The sequence below is a fragment of the Lactuca saligna genome, chromosome 4 (assembly GCF_052625555.1).
Source record: "Lactuca saligna cultivar CGN05327 chromosome 4, ASM5262555v1, whole genome shotgun sequence".
NCBI classification, from domain to species: Eukaryota; Viridiplantae; Streptophyta; class Magnoliopsida; order Asterales; family Asteraceae; genus Lactuca; species Lactuca saligna.
Window position 1 is genome coordinate 315,781,354 of NC_136420.1, and position 20,422 is coordinate 315,801,775.

The following is a 20,422-nucleotide window of genomic DNA, read 5'->3' on the forward strand; positions in this document are numbered from 1 at the left end:
AAGCCTGGTACAATCAAGGTTTAGGTTTAGGGATGAGTTACCTTAATTCATAAGTGTTGCATTCGGGTCAAACACTCCTTCAAGAGGAGTGTACGACCATACACATGGGTGTACGGCCGTACACCCATCATGGCCGTGATCTCATGCCTATATATATGCCAACCCTTCTTTTTCCCTCATTTTTCACTCTTCCAACTCAAGAACTCGAATTCTCTCTCAACTATCATCAAGTTTTTCACCTTAATCTTAAAAAATGTAAGCATTTCTTCCATTGATTAGTTGATACATTACTTTATCTAGTGAAGATCTATGATTTCATCTATGAAATTACCTCCTTTGACTAGATCTTCAAGAATCTCATCTTTCACCAAGAACACACCCTAGTTCTTGGTGGTCGTGAACTCCATAGAGACCCTCAAAAGTGTAAGTATCCCTTCTATATTCTAGTTAGGCTTGATAAACACTTGATGCCTGGCCTTAAATCATCATCAAATGCATGAACACCAAGGGTGTACGACCATACACTCCTCTATGGCCGTAAACCCTTGTTTATTCCATGATTTTGCCTCAAACTCACCTTATGTCCCAACATAGGATCATGAACACTTAATGGATGCAAGATAAGACCATAAAATACCTCTTTTGCAAAGTTCTTCCATAAGTGTAAGGTCGTACACTCCATGACCGTACACTCCATGGACGTATACACATGGGTCGTACACACCTCTTGGTAGTACACACCATTGTGTGGCCGTAAACCCCTTTGATGCAATCATTTGTGATTGTAACTCTTAGTTTCAAGTGTTCCTTAGTCCCTAAGGTTGATTCCCTTCATGATCAGTTGTTATATACACTAAGTATATACATATATGTGTCATTATATGCTTAATAGGGTCCGTTTGTGCTCGAACAGAGACTGTGTATAGATCTATACGGGACAGACACTCCCACACCCCGACTGCTAGCTATAGTCCCAACCGGTAAGGCCAAGGGGTGAAAAAATGTCACCTCACTATTTTCAACGCCGGAAGGTCGTCGTGTATTCAGCAGTCAATCAGCATGGCTACAACTAAATCACATCTTAAATCTTTAATTAACCAAATCGATTTTAAAGGCAATAAGACTCCCCAAAGCGTATAGTACATTTAATACGACTATGAATCTTCATTTTCCCATTACATATTTCACCAGTGGTATTGCTGGGTTAAAACATTCTATTTTTCCTAATAAAAGATAGTAATAAATGAGAAAAACATACTTTTATACATATATAAATTACTACCATATTTTTACATACTATTCCAAGTATATATGCAAATATTAAATTTTATACGAAAACAAGCATGTAAATAGTCGGGTCTCAGGTAGAAGGCCACTTTTCATTATAAGCAGGAAATATATGATTTTCTGGGAAAACTTTACAAACATTTCAAGGTTTTTAATACAAACATTTCAAGGTTTTAATTACAATTAATGATACTAAACACTTATGAACTCACCAGCATTTATGCTGATACTCTCTTTCAAAATAACTTGTATTCTCAGGGAACCAGTAGACAGGTACACCCATGCAACTTTTAAAGGATGGAGTGGATTCAAGACTCGTCAATACTTTGATTATACATTTTTTGTGTCATTTAAACTTTACTAAAGAACACTCATATATTTAACTATTATATTAATGCAATGGATGTTGTTGCTTGTTTTACTATTATGGATTGTTATGATACTATACATGACGTCCTCCACCCCCGAACGTTTCTGCCAATTCGGTTTGGGGGTGTGACACTTGAGCCTACGGTATCTTTTGAGATGAATAATGAAGCGAATTCTCAATTTGATCTTCCTATTACTCCCAGGGCCTTTCTGTTTCGGTGTTTTGACAAGATAGAAAATGCGTTAATTTTGAACAAATCGGTGAATCTGAAACTCTTCAATTTCTACTTGAAGTATGCCAAGCCTCAGTATCAGACATGGAGCTTAAAAAAGATTATCGGGTTGAAGGTTTGCTCGATTGTGCCTACTGAAGATTTTAGAAACATAAGGTTCAAGGGATTTCAGGGAAAAGATAAAATTTTGGATGAATTCACTTTGGTAGACTAACCGTATATGAGCCTTTTGATTGGATTTCTTTGTTCAATATTGTTTTGAAGTATGAAAAGAAATACGAGCAAATTGTTGCCCATCTGTGAAGGATGCTCATCTACTACATTCAAGAAATAGCGAAAATGGATGTAGAGATTGTGGCAGTTCTAAAGAAAATGTCGCTTATGAAGCCAGAAGAGGAACCGAAGGATCTTTAGAAGCAATGGCTAGGAGTTATCCAAAAGGAGCACTGGAGCCTTGTTTATCAGAGAAAGGTAAATGGTGCAGTTCATAAGAGCGCATTATTTTTTTAAGACAAACACTTGTATTCTACAGGAGCTCTGAAGACTATACTTGCTATGGCCTAAGTGTATAAGATAAATAATTCTGCTGATCTAAAATGCTTTTCGGATATAATCCAATGTTATCTGGTTATTCGAAACACGCTTCTGAATTTGATGCTGAAACTGTTCAGCGTGTAGAAAAGTCAACAACAGAGAATATTCATCGAAATTTGACACAAAGGGGGAGATTTTTGGGCTTAATAGTGTTGTGTCAATTATATGCATAGTATAGTTTGTTTTATTCCAATTTGGTCATGTCCATTCTCGGATCTACTTTGCTAGTTTAGACTATATATAGTGCATGCATGAATCATTAGGGTAAAACGTTTTCGAACCCTAATTGTCGTCTGCAAGCTCTTGTAGAGAAGTTCTTTAGAAATCTTCTAGAGTTGATTAATCAAAGCATTTAACACCTTTTTGATCTTTGTTTCTTATCATTTAATTCACGTTCTTTATTATAGAATCTATTGATCTTATTTATTGTTCTCACATAGACGAGGATAACCTTAATGGTCATTCAATGGATGAAAACATTAGGGTTAATGTTTATGGTGTGAAAATAAAGGAGGTGATGAATATGGAACTGTAAATTGGTTATTGTTTATGGATCCACCATTGCTAAATTCAAAACTAATTATTAATTTTAGAGTACTGTTCTGATCGAGCTTACTTCACGATATTATCCGAGATTCGAGGTGTGCAGTGAACACTCAGAGTGTTAAATGTGGACTTGTGGGTATGAGAGTCCAGGGGTAGCACCCCTAGGTACAAGGTTTCAAGGGGCAGCTATCACAGATTGTATCTATATTTTTCTGGAGGACTCAAGTATGTCCCGAAAGACGCCTAAGCATATTAGAATTCTCTAGGACAACAAGGAATGTTCTAGATCTTTATAGAAACATGTTGCCAAGTAGATATCTAGATAAAATAGTCTAGAATAATCATTTATAAGGAAAGATGTAGCAAACTCTAGAATACTCCGTTGAGGAGGTGGAATAACCCTTTAAATATGGGAGGGGTCATTTGTTTTTAAACCATCGAGAAGTTCACTTGTAAAGAAGGCGAGTTCTATAATAGAAGCTTTCTTTCATTCCTTGAAGTGGTATATATCGATTCTCTTGCTTATTAAGTTCATTAGTACATCGTTAAGATCGAAGTAGCCTGACTTAGTCGAAGAAAAGATAAGTGGCACACGAGATAGACTAGTCGAAAGAGTCATCCCCTGTAACCACTATTTAACCACTTTCTTCCTTATATAAAAGAAATATAAATATTCCAAAAATGGGTTGATTTTTTCATACTCAAAATTGAAACGACATTACAACAGATATTTTGTGTTTCTAATTCTATTTAGGCTTGTAATCATAATTGAAGTTCTTGAATTATCCCACTTCTGAATTTGTGTATCCCACACTATAGAGATGAATTACAAATTTTGAAAAGTGATGCAAAGTTATATTGTTATTTAATTTCCCAAAAACTAACAGTATGTATTTATAAAAAGTGTGAATGGTTTATCACGAACATCCTAAAGGTATTGAATTATTCTAATTTTGAGTATTTGAGGACTATCATATTTGTTCAAGAATACAAATGTATCTAAAACATTGTGAAGTACATAAGAAAGTATTTAGTTATTTAGTGAAAGATTCCATGCAGGAACATAATAGAATGTATTGGTATAATAGAATGTATTGGTGGAAGAGAAATCAATGTATGAAAAAATGATTCATAGTTGACATTCCCTACTCTTAAGAATGATGTGGGAAGTGACTTGTGCTCGAACTTCTAAAGGGTATATGGGAAGATTAATTTTTAAGACTCTTGATGTACTGTTACAACCTGGAGAAATCGGATTGGGTATTATGGCCCACATTCAGATGGATGAAGAAGCACATTCCTAGGTTGAAGAACATATTGTGATGTTACATTGTAGTGTACCTTAAGTGTGTAAAAGCTTGAAGAAAGTGGATACAAAAGTGGGCAGTTGAGCACTTTCCTAGGTTGCATTATAATATAATGACTTCCAATAGTATCGAATCCATGAATGTATTAATCAAATATGCACAAAAATACCTTATTGGCATGCTTGTTGATTTTTTAAAGCACATAACAATAGTCGTACTATAAATATTGGCAAAACCAAATATATTCAGTTACATATGAACTCTTTGGTTTACTTATGTTAATAAAATTGAGTTTGTCAACAATTAAAGGACATCTTGCATGTACAAGAAAAATTAAAGAGAATAGATATACATTCTTCTATGTGGATATATTTCCTTATCATGGACCATTTATTTAGAGTACATTAACATCATATAAAAGTGTTTGATGATCTAAATCTAAATCACTAAATGCATGTACGCATGTACAAATAGAGAAGTAGAAATTTTCTATTAATTTGCTGCTACATGGTAACAACTTTGATTGTATAGTCGTGCTTTACTACAAAAATATATTGATCAACATTGTTTTCCAAAATGTGCAAGTATTTCATGCATAGAGTACAACCACTTGATGCAATACAAAAAACGAGTTGCACGAGCTTTTCATGTTTTCACTACTACAAAAAGGCAGAAACTACTTTTCGCCTACAACAAATTTTGAGTTAAGCTCGTATTGTGTTTTGTGCTACTCAGAGTTGTACCATATGCTGGTTAAGTTGTACTATTTTTGACTCTTGAGAGCTTTTGCATAGAAGGCCCAACTTGGGTGTGTTTGATCGATGGCAGATTGGCCAAATGGATGTTGCTCTACATACGTTTTCACATCATCACTCTCTGCCAACCCTTCAAGATACCTTCGGAGATCACCATTGGGACCTTAAAAAAAAAACAACCATTATAAGGCTATTTAATGTACTTTTTGATTTGTCTCACTTAGTTGGGTTATTTAGCTAAAAATAAAGAGTAAATTACACGAATGGTCCCTATGGTTTAGGGTAATTTGCGCGTTTGGTCCCTAACTTATTTTTTTAACTCGGAAGGTCCGTATTGTTTGTTTTTGTTACGCGTTTGGTCCCTATCTTACCTAAAAAAACTATTTTGCCCTTGATTTTTTAATTTATTTAAATAAATACACCCCTAATCCCACCCCTTCACCTTATCTTACCTACCACACCATCTTTCCCTACTTAATAATAGTCTTTTTAGGTAAGACAAGGACCAAACACGTAATAAAAACAAACAGTAGGGATTAAACGCGTAACAAAAACAAACAATAGGGACTTTCCGAGTTAAAAAAATAAGTTAGGGACCAAACGCGCAAATTACCCCAAACCATAGGGACCATTCGTGTAATTTACTCAAAAATAAATTGACTTCTGTAATAAATAAAAAAAACAAACATTAAATAATTCTTAAAGTATATTTTAGTTTAAAGTAAACAAAATACAAAAGTATGTCTGGGTGTTTTATTGGATTGGAATTCAATAATAGCAGTTAAATAATGTTTAGTATTCACTTATATATAATGATATTTGAATAAATTACACTTTTACTCCTTCATTATAGTTTACTTTTGCAACTTTGGTCTTTATTTGAGTTTTTTTAATACTTTTTATCCATGTTCCAAGTGAAACGACTACATTTGGTCCCTAAGTATAGCTGATTTTTCAAATTTTGGTACAAAAATATCATTATATTACTTGGAACAAGGACCAAATTTGCAAAAATACAACAAATTGTCAAAGGAATTGTAAATTATGAGGAGTTCTTTTGCAATTTCGATACTTATTCGAGGTTTACATAACATTTTAGGTCCATGCACCAAGTAAATTGACTACTTTTCTTCCTAAGTATAGCTGATTTTTGGAAATTTGGTCCCAAAAGTATAGTCATATTACTTGGAAAGGGGACCAAAAACGTAATAAAACCTCAAACAAAGGACCAAAACTAGAAGAAAACATTTTGGGACCAAAATTACAAAAACCAGATATACTCAAGGACAAAACATGGAAATTTGACGAATCTGGCAGAGAATTAAACTCCATCCATTTAGCAAACAAAGATGTGAAGGAATGGAATCATGAATTCCAATTCCACCGGAATCCACAAACCAAACACAGCATAACATTTCATACCTAGAAAGTCATCATTCTTATCCTTGTAGCTGTAAGATAGAGGAAAGATTGCAGTATTCTTCTGCAAGATAAATAATGTAAATAAAAAAATAATTAAAAAAAAAAAAAAAAAGGTGATTGATTGATAATCTTACAGGATTCAACAATGCTTTATATGGAGAATCATCCAACAACAACGTATTTGATTCATTAAAAGTTCCTTCCATCCAAGAATTCCCAAGACCATTTTTCAGCCAAATCTTTCTCAAATCCTTGAAAACCATTGGCTTGTATTTATCTTCAAGAGTTTTCATCCCTGTATTCGTGCAAAATGAATTATCCTGAAATTTTCCACTTAAAAAAGTATCACTAAAAAGTTGAAATTAGCGTATGTATGTGATAAATATATAACTAAAAAGTAAAAAACACTCACCCAAATAAAAAGGAGATTCTTCTTTAAATCTCCTAACAAAAAGTCAACCACTGGGTACAAAACTTGCTTTGTTCTTGAAGACCAGATGCCAACATTAAATCTCTCAAAACAAAACCGCAAAAAACCATCCAAATAGGGTCTTTTAAATACTGTATCAAAATGAAGCTTTGTAAAAAAAACAATTCATGGTTATATGATTTCCAAATCAAAATACCATAAAAGTCACACATTTTTTTATGGTTTCACTAGATAAAATTTCCAAATTAACCGTTTTGACATGTATATAATAAGGTTATAAGGTCAAAATGGTTAATTTGGAAAATTATATGGATCTTTTATGGTTTGATTGGAAAAATAAAATAACTTAAATAGCAAAATGCAAACGAAATCTTACTTGCTCGTTTTGGAATATAATAATCTGCTTGCACATCTTGTGGGCGAGGTGACACAATATCTGCAAGCAATCCATTTATATCAAAAATCAAAAGCTTTTTCCCTGGTTTTGTAGTTCCAGATACCTTCTTTTTTCCTCTTTGTATTACACTTTCCATCTTTACCCTTTTTGCACCCATACTTGCATTTGTAACTACTGTGTGATTTTCTCCTTTTGACACCGTTTCTGCTTCATCAGTTGCAGTTTTAGTTGAATCTTTCTCTACATTTACCATGTCATTTGAGGCTTGATTCTTCTTTTTTCTTGGCCTCTTTCTCTTTTTTGACACTGTATTATCTGTTGCAGTTGTATCTGAAACCATTTCACCATTGGTAACCATGTCATTTGAGGCTTCATGATTCTTCTTCTTCTTTTTTTTCTTGTCTTTTTTCTTTTTTGGCATTGTATTATCTGTTGGGGTTGTACCTGAACCCATTTCACCATTTGCAACTTTTGTTTCATCTTCTCCTTTTGACACTGTCTTTGCATCAGGAGTTGCAGTTTTATCTGAGATCATCTTGTTACTAGAAATTTCCATATGATTTTCTCCTTTTGACACCATTTTCGCATCATCAGTTGCAGTTTTACTTGAATCTTTCTCTACAGTCACCATGTCATTTGAGGCTTGATTCTTCTTTTTTCTCGGCCTCTTTCTCTTTTTTGACACTGTATTATCTGTTGCAGTTGTTCCCTCTTCTCCTTTTGTTACTATCTTTGCATCAGGAGTTGCAATTTTATCTGAAATCATCTTGCTACTAGAAGTTTCCATATGATCTTCTCTTTTTGACCCTGTATTTGCATCACCAGAAATTGGAACTGATGCTGCATGTTTCTGATCAACAGATGCAAGGGATGACTGTGAGATGATATAAAAATGAGGAAGTATGCGTTTGCTATCAGGATTTTCAGCATTCAACTTGAGCTTTTTTTTCTCTCTCCTTTTTTTTGATTTAGTCATCTTAGCAGAATCATCACCTCCACCATTTTCCATCATTAAACACTTCTGGACAGGAGATGTCATGATTACCTCCATTCTAGCTACACTTCTGATGCCTGAGCAACAATCCAACAGCAAAAGTGATAAATTAAACACTCAATCGAAGAAAAAAAAGCAGACTTCAAATTTTAGGTGTTAAGAGAATCATAAGTTTGTAACTTTTCAGTGACAGATTGATAAGTGCATGAGCTACATCAATGAGAAGTGAAACCAATGGAGCAATGTTCTTATTGAATTAGGTTTTGCTGACTTAATCAATTTAGTGCAGTAATCACACTTACACGAGTATATCAACTGAATTGAAAATTAGAGAAGTACAAATGGAGTAATGTTCGTATTAAAATTTAACTAGAAGCAATTATGCATTAGTTTTACAGTTTATATCGATCTATTAAGGTAACTAATAATCACATAAGTATACCAATTGTTGTAAGAATCATTTGAAGTGTCATCAATCGAGCACATTATCACCTTACAAAACATCACATATAACGACGCTATAAGAAACGATAAACGCTTTCGAAGATTCCTGTTATGGTTTCCGAATTATTAGAGAACCGCGTAAGCGTACCTAATGACAATTTCTTCTCCCTCCGGCAACCTTTTTCATCGACGGCGATCAGGAAATGATAGTTTAAACGGAGTTCACGGATACTTCACGACGGCGGAACGTGTAGGGCTTTGACAGCCACTGTTTTAAGAGACGGGAGGTGCTGTTATTTGTTGTTTCAGTTTAGTCCCTCAACAATTTCAATTTGTTCAATTGTTGCCATGAACTTTCCAAGGGATCTGATAAATCCATAAACTTTCAACCCTAAACAAATGGTCCTTCCAAAATACGGGTGTTGGATGATTTGAGCATTTAACGAGCTAAACTTTACATTAGCCATGATTGACTTGAATTATCTCAAAGCTCGTTTTTACTTTTTTTAGCCAAACTAGCTAATTTATCTTTGACAACGTAACTATTGGGGTTTAGAGATCATTTATTTCTAAAATAGAAAAAATATAAATTAAATAATTAAACAACCAAGCTCACATAATTATTATTATTGGAGTAACATTTTTAATTGGTTTATAGTTATAAAATTGAACTTTATTTTAATAAAAATTAAAGAATTATTAAATTTCATAATTTTCTTTTTAAAGTAGATTATATATCAACATACTTCATATTCTATCTCAAATCATTATTTTTAAGTCTTTTCGATTTCGTATTTGCTACCACAAATGTAAATTTCGTTTAAAATCTTTATGATTCTAAAAATTATCCGAACTTTATAAATTGAATGGTCTATTATATAAAATGTATGTGATGAATGTAGAATGACTTCTTATCTATTTTCATATAATTTTATATTTGAAATGAATAATTTAATTTGTTTCGAATTTAAATAATTACTTTTAATAAATTTTAATAAAATAGAAAATAATCATAAATTATATTTATTTAGCAACAAATTTGTTTTGTTTTGGTTGTTAATGGGTGGAATTTTTGTTTGGTTTGGATTATACAAATGGAAAAAAGAAATTAGTTTATAGCAGAAAATTTATGTTGGGTCGGATCAACTAATAGGGATAGTAGTAGAGTCAGCAATTTTATACATGACATGATTGATACAAAAAAATATTATATAAGTTTCTCGTGTATATGTTTTAAAAATTCATGTTTTGTGTCGACACGAATTCTTAATTTGTGGTATGTGTTTTACACGTGTCAAATACGAATTTACTTGTTTAAACACGTAGAAGTCATGAATTAAATGTGTGACACGCTACATTTATAGATACGAGACATGTGACACGTACATACACATATAAACACATATACACACGAATCAAATGCATGTTTTCCAAGCTTAAAAAATGTTATAAGACAATAGGTGTACTAACTTATGTAAATTTGTGACTTCATATAATGTGGTTAAAAGGGTGTCTATTCGGATCATATCACATGTAACACAGATTAATTATATGTCGTGTTCGTTTTTGATATCCAAAACATGTTTTACAATTTGTATCGTGTTCGTGTTTCATAAATTGTTTTCATGTAAATTCTTGTTTGACATGTATACATGACATGGAAACACGAATTGTCAGGTCTATATAGAATGGATGTGCATGGTATCGAATTGGCAGCGACCCGAGATATGGAATACTAAAACAGGTGGAAAACAATACCAAGTATCGATACCGCTACTGAGTATGCTACCGGTTTTTGGTACTAGAACTAAACTGAAGGGCGAAATAGGCAAAATTCTAATGTACCATTTTAGGGGAAAATATGTCCAATTTTGTGTCTACCTATGTTAATAAATATGTCCAGTTTTAAGGGCAAATCTATCCACTTTTCGGTACTCCATCTATTCACATGCAATTCCTAGTTGTGAAAGAGGGGAAAATATTCCCAAAAGTTAACATGCAATGTCTAGTATTCACCAAGAGTTTTGTCAATGACAATTTAATTTATATAACACCAAGTTGGGCTTGAATTTCAGGGGAAAATATGTCCAACGGTTAACTAGCAGTTAACAAAAAATATAATTCATTATTACCATTTTTATCACCATTTCTAGGGATTGATAATTGTGAAGCAACATCTTCTGGTTGCGTCTTTCCTCTTCGCATGTTGTGACATGCAAGTATAAGCCTACAACTTCGCTTCCCTCATCAACCTTAAAAAGACGGTGGAACCTAGAAACAAGTTTGTGGAAAAGGTAACAAAAATAGAGGTCAAAAGATGTTTCTTTACATTGACAATTAAAAGTTAATTTTTATCCTTTTATCCTTTCAAGTTCTAATAGTCAACAAAAGCATAGATAAAAAAGGTACATGTTGTGGTTAACTCATATGGTAATAATAAATAAAAATAAATTAACAAGATATTATATGTGTAACACCCCGAGATTTTGCAGGTATTTCTGAATCCTCTCTTCTATTATTATTTTGTCATTTGTAGTCCCTGGGGTTAGAAGAGTTGACACATGAGAAGCCTAAGGGCTAAAGTTGCAATTTTGGGATCAAGAGAGTACGCTAAGCATACATAAGGTACGTTTGGCGTACTAGGGTGGGCGTACACTTGTGTATGTTGGGTGTACACTTGTGTACGTTGGGCGTACTCACGTCAGGTGGACATCCTAATATTTAGAATTTGAGTGCTATATAAACAACCTTATGAGCTCATAACCCCCCTTACCTCAACCTCCAATGTCTAGAGCTATTTTTCCCAAACCCTAATCATTTCCTTGAGTGTGTGAGCTTCTAGTGTGTATTTTGAGTAGTTTGAGAATAAGGTGTTGCATCAAGGAGTTGGAGAAGGAGAACAAGCTGGTAGATTAGGAGTTTTTGGTGCCCTAGAAGCTCCAGAAGGTAAAAAGCTTCAAACTTTATCCATGTATGTTATAGATCTTGCCATTTTATCTTTAAGAAACCCTTTCTTGTCCCAAAAGTCCTAAGTTGATGCATGATATGAGTTGGATGAAATGAGTTGTCCAAAGTGATAAAAATCATCTCCCAATAGCTAAATATGCCTCATGCATGGAGTAGGAAGGTCTTAATGGATTAAGGACATTAATAGCTTTATGGACGTCCAAAGTCTTAAAGTTCGCGACTTTATGGTTCAAAGACACATTTGGTCGATGGATCTGGAATCTGGGCTTCAGTGCTTAAGCTATTAATGTAACGCCCATGTTTCTAGGCTAGGAACTAATGATGATGTAATAGTCTAGGCCAACCTTTGTAATTTGTTTTGAAATAATAAAGATGTATTATCTGATTATTATGTGTTTATTGCTTAATTATTATGATTTAATAAGTTAAGAATAAAAATAAGCATCGAAATAAACGTTAGATAAACCCGATATCTCTGAAGAAAGTTGTAGTGGTTGAAATAAGGATTCTGAAGATATAAAGAATACCAAAATCCGAGTTATAACGAAGAAGTTATAACCTGTCGAAGTTTCGCGACAAAACTGACACAACGTTGTATGATGTAAAAAATGAATTTACGATAAAGTGATTTTTAGAATTAGTGATCTAAAAAATCGTAGTATTCTTTAAACCGAGAGCGTGCATAAAAAGAATGTCCAAATCTGACTTCGTATGATAAAGTTATGAATTTTCTAAGATTTGGCATAACAGTATGTAGCCCGGAAATTGAATTTTAGATCGAGTGATTTTTAGCCGAAATAACCTAAACGAGAATTGAAGATCTTGTTGATAGTAGTTCAACGGTAAAAAGACAGACAAAAACGGACGTCGGATGAAGAAGTTATGAATTTTTAACGAACTTTTCATATCCCGGGCTGTTAAAAATATAACTTTAAAAATAATTCAAAATTAGCCGACGAAATCTAAACGAAAGTTGTAGAGCTTAAATTCACCTACACGTGGATATAAAGAACGTCAAAAACGGAGATCGTATGCAAAATATATGAATTTTTAAGTTTGGAACACAAACTTCAAGGCCTGACCAACTCACGACGTGAACAAAGCATGGTTCACAACGTGAACTAGTTGATTGACACTTATTAAGCCTAGAAGACACGTGACAAGCCTAGGGGATGACCAGGATCAAAGTTCACGATGTGAACATACATGGTTCACGATATGAATCTCAAATTTTCACCCTATAGATTTAGGTTCCAAAAACCTATTATCTTACCTTCAAGCTCTCTTTTAAGCCCCTTTACACTACCCTAATGCCTCGGTTACATATTGAACATCCGAAGGAAGCTCTGAGCCCCGAAGATCCCGAGAAAAATAGTTTTCTAGCCGAAACTCTTCCCACATGAAGCCCAGTTTTTGAGAAAACATCCTGGTTTTCATCAGAAAATATTATTTTAAGAAACGAGGTGCTGCCCAATTTTCGTTAAATCAAGTGAGTGTGTAGTCACTTTTATCTTACACATAGATATGAAATATTTTCTATAAAATACGTGTTATGTGTATATTTATTGTTTGTCTATTTAAGATGGGTGTTGAATGAATGTTTTATACAGGTTTTAAAATGATTTAAACTGTATATGTATTTTTATCTATAAATATGTTGGGTATAACATGGGTAGATGAAATAGTTGATGCGTGTTAAAATGATAAGAGGCCTTGGTATTGTTATTGTTTCAGTCATCTAACGGAGTATAGATGACGACCACAGACTTTTCTAGACAGTCCAGTGGAACGCTAGCAGGCTCGCAACATGTAGGTGTTTGTGAACTTAGTGTTCAATGGTATACTCCATCTCCCACATGTTTGCCTTATTTGACATAAATTGGTGAGAAATCCACTGAAGCAGTGTTGTCACCCCGATGAAAATCCTTAGACTAGGTCCCTTGTGATAGGTATTTAGGGACGTAAAATGAGGATAACGGGAATGGGTAATCAAGATTATTGTTGGTTGATAAAGTTAATAAATTTATTTTGGAGTGATAAATTTATTGTTGGGTGATGAAATTAATAAATCTATTTTTGTTGATGAAATTAATAAATTTATTTATTTGTGGGTTAAAAACATTATATGCTCATCAGGCTCCCAAGCCTAACCCACTCGGCTTTCTGTATTACAAGTAGTGGACCCTGAGCGTAGTTTGGACGTTGAAGATGGAATTTTGAATTATAAGCTAGTAGTTGTAAATATATTGTGTAAGGCTTATAATTTACTGTTTATGCTTTTGATATGTATCGGAATATGACATCCCGAGGTTTTTGATATATAATGAAAAATTTTATTTCTTAAGAAATGTTTTGTTAAATTTTTATTAAATTTTGTTTTGGGAACAAATTCCTCAACATCTTTTGGAAAATTACTTAGATTTTATTTTAAAAGCATAAACTAAATCGATCTTTTATTGCCGAGAAAAATAGGGATGTCACAATTAAGCACTTATTAGGGTTTTAGCAAAACCCCGCATGCATCCCACATAAATCCAGTACGCCCAGTGTACTGAGTCAACCACCCTGATGGTGGTCAACATCAGGAAGAGTACGCCCAACATACTAGAGGAGTACGCCCAACGAACATCCTCTGTTAGGCCTTTGTCAAATTGGGCTTCGGGATTAGGCTACCTTTGGACTAGTTGGGCTTGGGCCTTGATAGGCTTTCTGAATAATGGTGTTTTGGGCCAGATTTGAATATGGATATTAGAATAGGGCCCAAAAAGGGAGTGAGGCCCAATTTGGTAAATTAGGCCATTAATGGGCTTATGTATATGGACTTTTATATAGTGAATTTGATATTGGGCCTTGGTCCAAATTAGAGAAAAAGGCGAAATGGACTATGTGGATTCTTAGTCAAGATTAGTATTCCCATTTATTAACTTAATATTCGTTATTTGATAGTTCGGGATTTGTGGTGAGGTAGTGATTCGGGAGTTCGATCCTTTACATTCGACAGTTGTGAGGTGAGTTTTCCTCATTATACTCAAGGGTCGAAGGCACCAAGGCCGAACCTTTGGATTGTTATCCTGATATGTTATGCTAGTATAATCCATTAGATCGGTATCCTAGTAGATAGGATGGTATTATGTTATTATGTGGCTATGATCCATTAGATCAGTTTGTTTGTCTATAGATGGTTATATGATTATCTGTTATATGTGCACATCTTTGATTGGCGGTTGAGGCTTATCTACTTTGTGCTAAAGCCAATAGACCTAGGCATTCCAACTTGTTGGTAGTGGGCTGTGAGTATTCCATCCCAAGGATGATTGGACTCGTAGTATGTGGGCATTCCAACCTGTTGGTTGTGGGCCTAGGGTATTCCATCTCGAGGATGATTGGACCCATAGTATGTTGGCATTCCAACCCGATGGTTGAGGGCCTGGGTTATTCCAACCTGATGGTTGATTGGACCCATAGTATGCTGTTTATGATTATATGTGTATTATTATGTAACGCCCGTAAATTAGGGCTAGTCAATTTAGAGACGATAAGCATCAAAAATGAATTTTTGGTAGAAGATTATTTAGAATTAATAGTCTTAACTAAGTTGTAGTATATGTCACAAGGTTTTCGTGCATATAAAGAACGCCGAAATCCGAGTTATAACGAAGAAGTTATGACCTGTCGAAGTTTCGCGACAGAACCGACACGACGTTGAATGACGTAAAAAGTGAATTTACGTTAGATTGATATTTAGCCTTAGCAATCTAAACAAAAGTTGTAGAGTTCGTTAAACCATGAGTGTGCATAAAAAGAATGTCCAAATCTGACTTTGTATGAGGAAGTTATCATTTTTCTAAGTTTCGACTTAGCGGTATGCAGCCCGAATACTCGATTTGAGATCGAACGGTTTTTAGCCGAAACCATCTAAACGAGAATCGAAGATCTTGTTGATAGTAGTCCAACGGTAAAAAGACAGACAAAAACGGACGTCGGATGAAGAAGTTATGAGTTTATAACGGAGTTTTCCTGTCCCGGCCTACTAAAAATAATATAATAAAAATAAAATCAAAATTAGCCAATTGAGTCTAAATGAAAGTTGTAGAGCATAATCTCACCTACGCGTGGATATAAATAATGTCGAAAACGGAGCTCGTATGCGAAAGTTATGAATTTTTGAAGATTGCGGCACACATACCAAAACTTATCCGAAGCGTACGCCCAGCGTAACCAAAATTACGCCCAGCGTACTTGGAAATTACGCCCAACATAATCCCAGACCCAACAGCCTAAAACCGAGATCAACCATTTTCTTTGCTTATTTTCTTTCTTCTCTCTAAGTTTTTGCCTCGATTTGCGTGCCAATTATATCCCGAAGCCCCGGTATCATTCCCGAGCCCTGAAGCAAGTCCCGAAGTCCCGAAGATCCTGAGAAGTGAGATTCCCGAGCCGAAGCCCTGCCCGCGAAGAGCCCAGTTTTTGTAAAGATCTTCCAGATCTACCCAAGAATACTACTTCTACAAGTCGTAGTGTTGTCCGATCATCTTCTGATCAAGTGAGTGTATAGTCACTTTCGTCTTACACATAGATATGAAGTATTTTATAAAATACGTGCTATGTGTATATATATTGTTGTTTATATGAGTGAGTGTGTGGTTACTTTCTTCTAACACATAAATATGAAGTATTTGCTTTGAAATGTGTGTTATGTGTTTATATACTATTTGTTTATTTAAGATAAGTGTGGAATGGATGTTTTATATGGTTTTTAAATGAGTTAAACCGTATGTATTTTATATCTACTAATATGTTGGGTAGAACATGGGTAGATGAGATAGTTGATATGTGATAAAATGATGAGGTATGTAAGATGCTTAAAGAATAATATTGGTAGATGCATCAAATAGAGAATGTCAGAATACTAGCAGATGCGCTTATAGGATAATCCTGGCAGATGCGCTTATAGGATAATGTCGGCAGATGCGCCCAAAAGAGAATGTCATAAACCTGGCAGTCGCGCCTCATAGTGTATGATGTAATCCTGGCAGAGACGCTTAAAGGATGATGTTGGTAGATGTGCCTTCTGTAGCAATGGAAGCTTGTGCTAATTCCTTAGGTCAATCCTTAGGAATGAATGAAGGAAAGATAGTTAATTAATAGGGTAAAACCTTGAGAAATAAAGAAGATAATGGGGATGGGTAATCAGGTTGATTGTTTGATGATTGAATATAATAATTATATTATTGTGGGTCGAAAACCCTATATACTCACCAGGCTCCCAAGCATGACCCACTCAGTTTTCTTTGTATCACAGGTATCAATACGAAGCTATATTTCACTGAGAGATTAAAGGAGATGTAAATCATTAGTGTAAATAAATGTAAGTTCTGTTTATGCTTATGTGTCTATATCGGAACATGACATCCCGAGATTTTGTTATATAATGAAAATACTTTTCTTTAAGAAATGCTTTGATAAATTCTTATCATATTTTGTTTTGGGGACAAATTCCGCAACAATTTTCTTTAAATGATTACTCTGATTTTAAAAACAAAGCATAAACAAATCGGTCTTTTCTGGCCGTGAAATTGGGGATGTCACATATTATGTATATGGGTATTTTAGGGGAACTCACTAAGCTTTGGGCTTATAGTTTCAGTTTTGGTTTTAGGTATATCGGAGATCATGGGAAGGCAAAGGCGTGATCGTACAACTCCTCATATTTGTGTTTATGTTTCTGGGATACCCTGATATTTACCATTTTGAAAACATGTTTTGTAATGATTAATGGTTTTGAAATGTTTTTAAAAGTTTAAATTTGGCGTGATTTTTACGGATGTTACAAGTTGGTATCAGAGCCTTGGTTTAAGTGAATTGGAGGAACACTTGTTTGAATCCAATCTCAGATTAAGGAAAAGATTTTCAAAATGATTTTCCTAAAGGTTTTCAAAATATCAATGGAGGATGCAGAGTGTTTGATCAGTCGGGGCCAGTAAGTAGACCCCAAAATACCACACAGTTATTTGATTATGTGATATGTTAGAACATCAAGCTAGTACTAGGCTAGGGATCTTCAGGAATTACATGATAGAAATTGTCTAATTGTATGATGCCTAATAGCCTAGGGTTTTCGTTATATGAGATTGACATCATTGCTGTAGTTGCTTAGTGTATGCATCACGGTTGTACATAATTAAGATCTTATAGCCTGAGAATGTTTGGTTTGAACTTGTTTCATGTTCTTGTTTGATGAAGGGCTTGGGGTAGGATCGAGTATTCGAAATTCTATAGGGTCTAGCGTTATGTATGGCTAGCATACATTAGTGTTGCAGGGTTGGTGGAAGTTTCATGGATGGGTGAGTTGTGTGAGGCCGGTAGGTTGGTATGAGACAGTTAGCCTTCCTCTAGGACTGAGGATTGAGTGACCACCATGTATATGTATATTGTTAGAGTGTTGTGGTGATACTTGAGACGAATATGGGTAGGTGTGGAATGTATTATGGGCCTGTACTACTGAAAGCACAGGACCCATATGCGTACCAAGGAAGTCGCAACCCCTAGGGTTTAGTCGGGAGTTGGTTCCCTGTTATTTATGTGGATTATCTAACATCTTCCTATTATATTTCAGTATGGTGGTTACGAGGCATTTTGTGACTGGATCCGGATCGGGATTAGGACAGGACGATCAGGAGGCCCCGATAGGGCCTGAGATTATTGGCCAGGGTGGGCCAGTGTTGACAGAGGATCGTCTCAGGGAGATCATCAGCAAGGAGGTGTTCGAGATTGTCCGGGGTCAGATTCTAAAGATGTTTGGGTCTATTAAGACCGATATGATGGAGTATTTGGATGACAAACACACAGCCCTTGTTGAGACGGCTGCCGCAACAGCTACAATGGTTGTAACAACGATAGGAGGAGGCTCCAGTCGGGCTTTTCAGTATCGGGACTTCGATAACACGAAGCCCCCTACTTTTGATGGGACTCAGGACCCCATCAAAGTCATCAGGTGGGTTTTTGATGTGGAGGGGTGTTTCTTTACTTGCTCGTGTTCTACTGACCGGAAGGTCAGGTGTGCCCTGAACCTGCTGAGGTCTGGGGCCAAGGACTGGTGGAGACTGACGACTGGGTCGTACACTGATGATTAGAGAGTTGTTGTTACTTGGGAGTGAAACACCCCAAAATACGACCAAAAAATTTTTGTTTATAAATTACTAAAAGTACTAAAATAATGTCACATAATGAAACCCATACGTCAGTATTTCAAAACAGTAACTAATTGTTATGTAGAACTGTATCAATCACATTTATGAAAAACTAGAAACATCTCCCAGGACTACTGAAACTGCGGTGTATGCGATGCCATCAACCCGAGCTCTTCCCTTTACTTGTGGAAGTACCTGAAACCAAAACTGAAACGGTAAGCACAAAGCTTAGCGAGCTCCCCCAAACTACCACATACCAAACAATACATATAAACACATACTGGGCCTTGCCCACTGCATCGGACCGAAGTTCGGAACTACTGAGGCCGTGCCTCCTGCATCGGACTGAAGTTCGGAACTAACTACATCGGACCGAATTCCGGAACTAACTGCATCGGACCGAAGTCCGGAACTGACTGCATCGGACAGAAGTCCGGAACTACTGATCATAGCATAGCATAAACATATCAACTAGCATGAACACATAAACAGCATACTACATCGGGCTGTAACCCGGAACATATAACACATAAATCGTGTCTGAGCCACGAAGGCATCAAACATAATAAAATCTACATCGGACCAAAGTACGGAAGTTACTACTAGCTATACGGGTCGGCATTGTGGCCTTAGACCCGTTCCTATTGGAAGGAAACTCACCTCGTGATCTGGCTGCTGGGTGTGTGGCTCTGGAAGCTATCCGTTGCTGCTCCGGTATCTCCCCGGCTATAATTCCACAAATGCACTTCAATCAAAATACTAATAACTGCATTGGGGTAAAATGACTCTTTTACCCCTGACTAAAGTCAACTCTCCTGGTCAAGGTCAACTCTTCTGGTCAAAGTCAACTCTTCTGGTCAAAGTCAACTTACAGTTGACCTGACTCGCCGAGTTGGGGCCGCCAACTCGCCGAGTCCCTACTCTCATTTCTCAACCCTGATTGCTGCTACTCGTCGAGTATGGCTTGAACTCGAAGAGTTCCCATTTGATTCTAAAACTCAGACTATCTGCATCCGACTCGCCGAGTTGTATGAACAACTTGACGAGTTGTTCTTGAATTTATGAAGATTTCCTTAGACTCACCGAGTTGTATGAACAACTCGTCGAGTACCTCCATTACTGAATCTAACCTCCGACTCACTGAGTTCATTCCACTACTCACTGGTCCCCACTCGGAATCACTCAAAAGGGAAGGGATCGGGGACTCGCGACTCGACTTGCCGAGTCCGAAGAACGACTCGCCGAGTCACATGCATGCAATTACGAAAAAATCGATTTTGCTCAAAACCACTGCATACAATACATAGATCTGAGTTCCTAAGGCTGGTTTACCACGTAAAGTTCCCAACTTTATGTGTACAAATGCATACAAAAGGATATAAAGGCTAAAAAGGCACTTGGAAGAGTAGATCTAGGGCTATCATGCAAAATGGCTTCATAAAGTTGATAGACCTACGTTTTTGGAACTGAAACCTGGCTAGATCCGA

The 20,422-nt window shown here is 35.6% G+C and overlaps 1 protein-coding gene across 1 annotated transcript; it reads right to left on the reverse strand.

The window, feature by feature from the left end:
• Nucleotides 1-4,854: 4,854 nt before the first annotated feature.
• On the reverse strand, nucleotides 4,855-9,080 carry LOC145044015 (uncharacterized). Its single transcript, XM_078992817.1, has 6 exons — nucleotides 8,927-9,080; nucleotides 7,320-8,411; nucleotides 6,926-7,074; nucleotides 6,648-6,833; nucleotides 6,514-6,574; nucleotides 4,855-5,254 (listed from the first exon to the last, which is right to left on the reverse strand). Exons 2-6 carry the CDS (start codon nucleotides 8,389-8,391, stop codon nucleotides 5,100-5,102), a joined length of 1,623 nt encoding a protein of 540 aa, XP_078848943.1. The 5' UTR covers nucleotides 8,392-8,411; nucleotides 8,927-9,080; the 3' UTR covers nucleotides 4,855-5,099.
• Between the last annotated feature and the right edge of the window lie 11,342 nt (nucleotides 9,081-20,422).

Bases quoted from the DNA above. Each gene is read 5' to 3' on its own strand.
- LOC145044015 (XM_078992817.1), bottom strand. From the start codon at position 8,391: ATGGAGGTAATCATGACATCTCCTGTCCAGAAGTGTTTAATGATGGAA. The intron at 6,834-6,925 runs GTGAGTGTTTTT...GGAAAATTTCAG, and splicing joins AGAATCTCCTTTTTATTTGG to GATAATTCATTTTGCACGAA. The intron at 5,255-6,513 runs GTATGAAATGTT...TTTTTTTTTAAG, and splicing joins TAAGAATGATGACTTTCTAG to GTCCCAATGGTGATCTCCGA.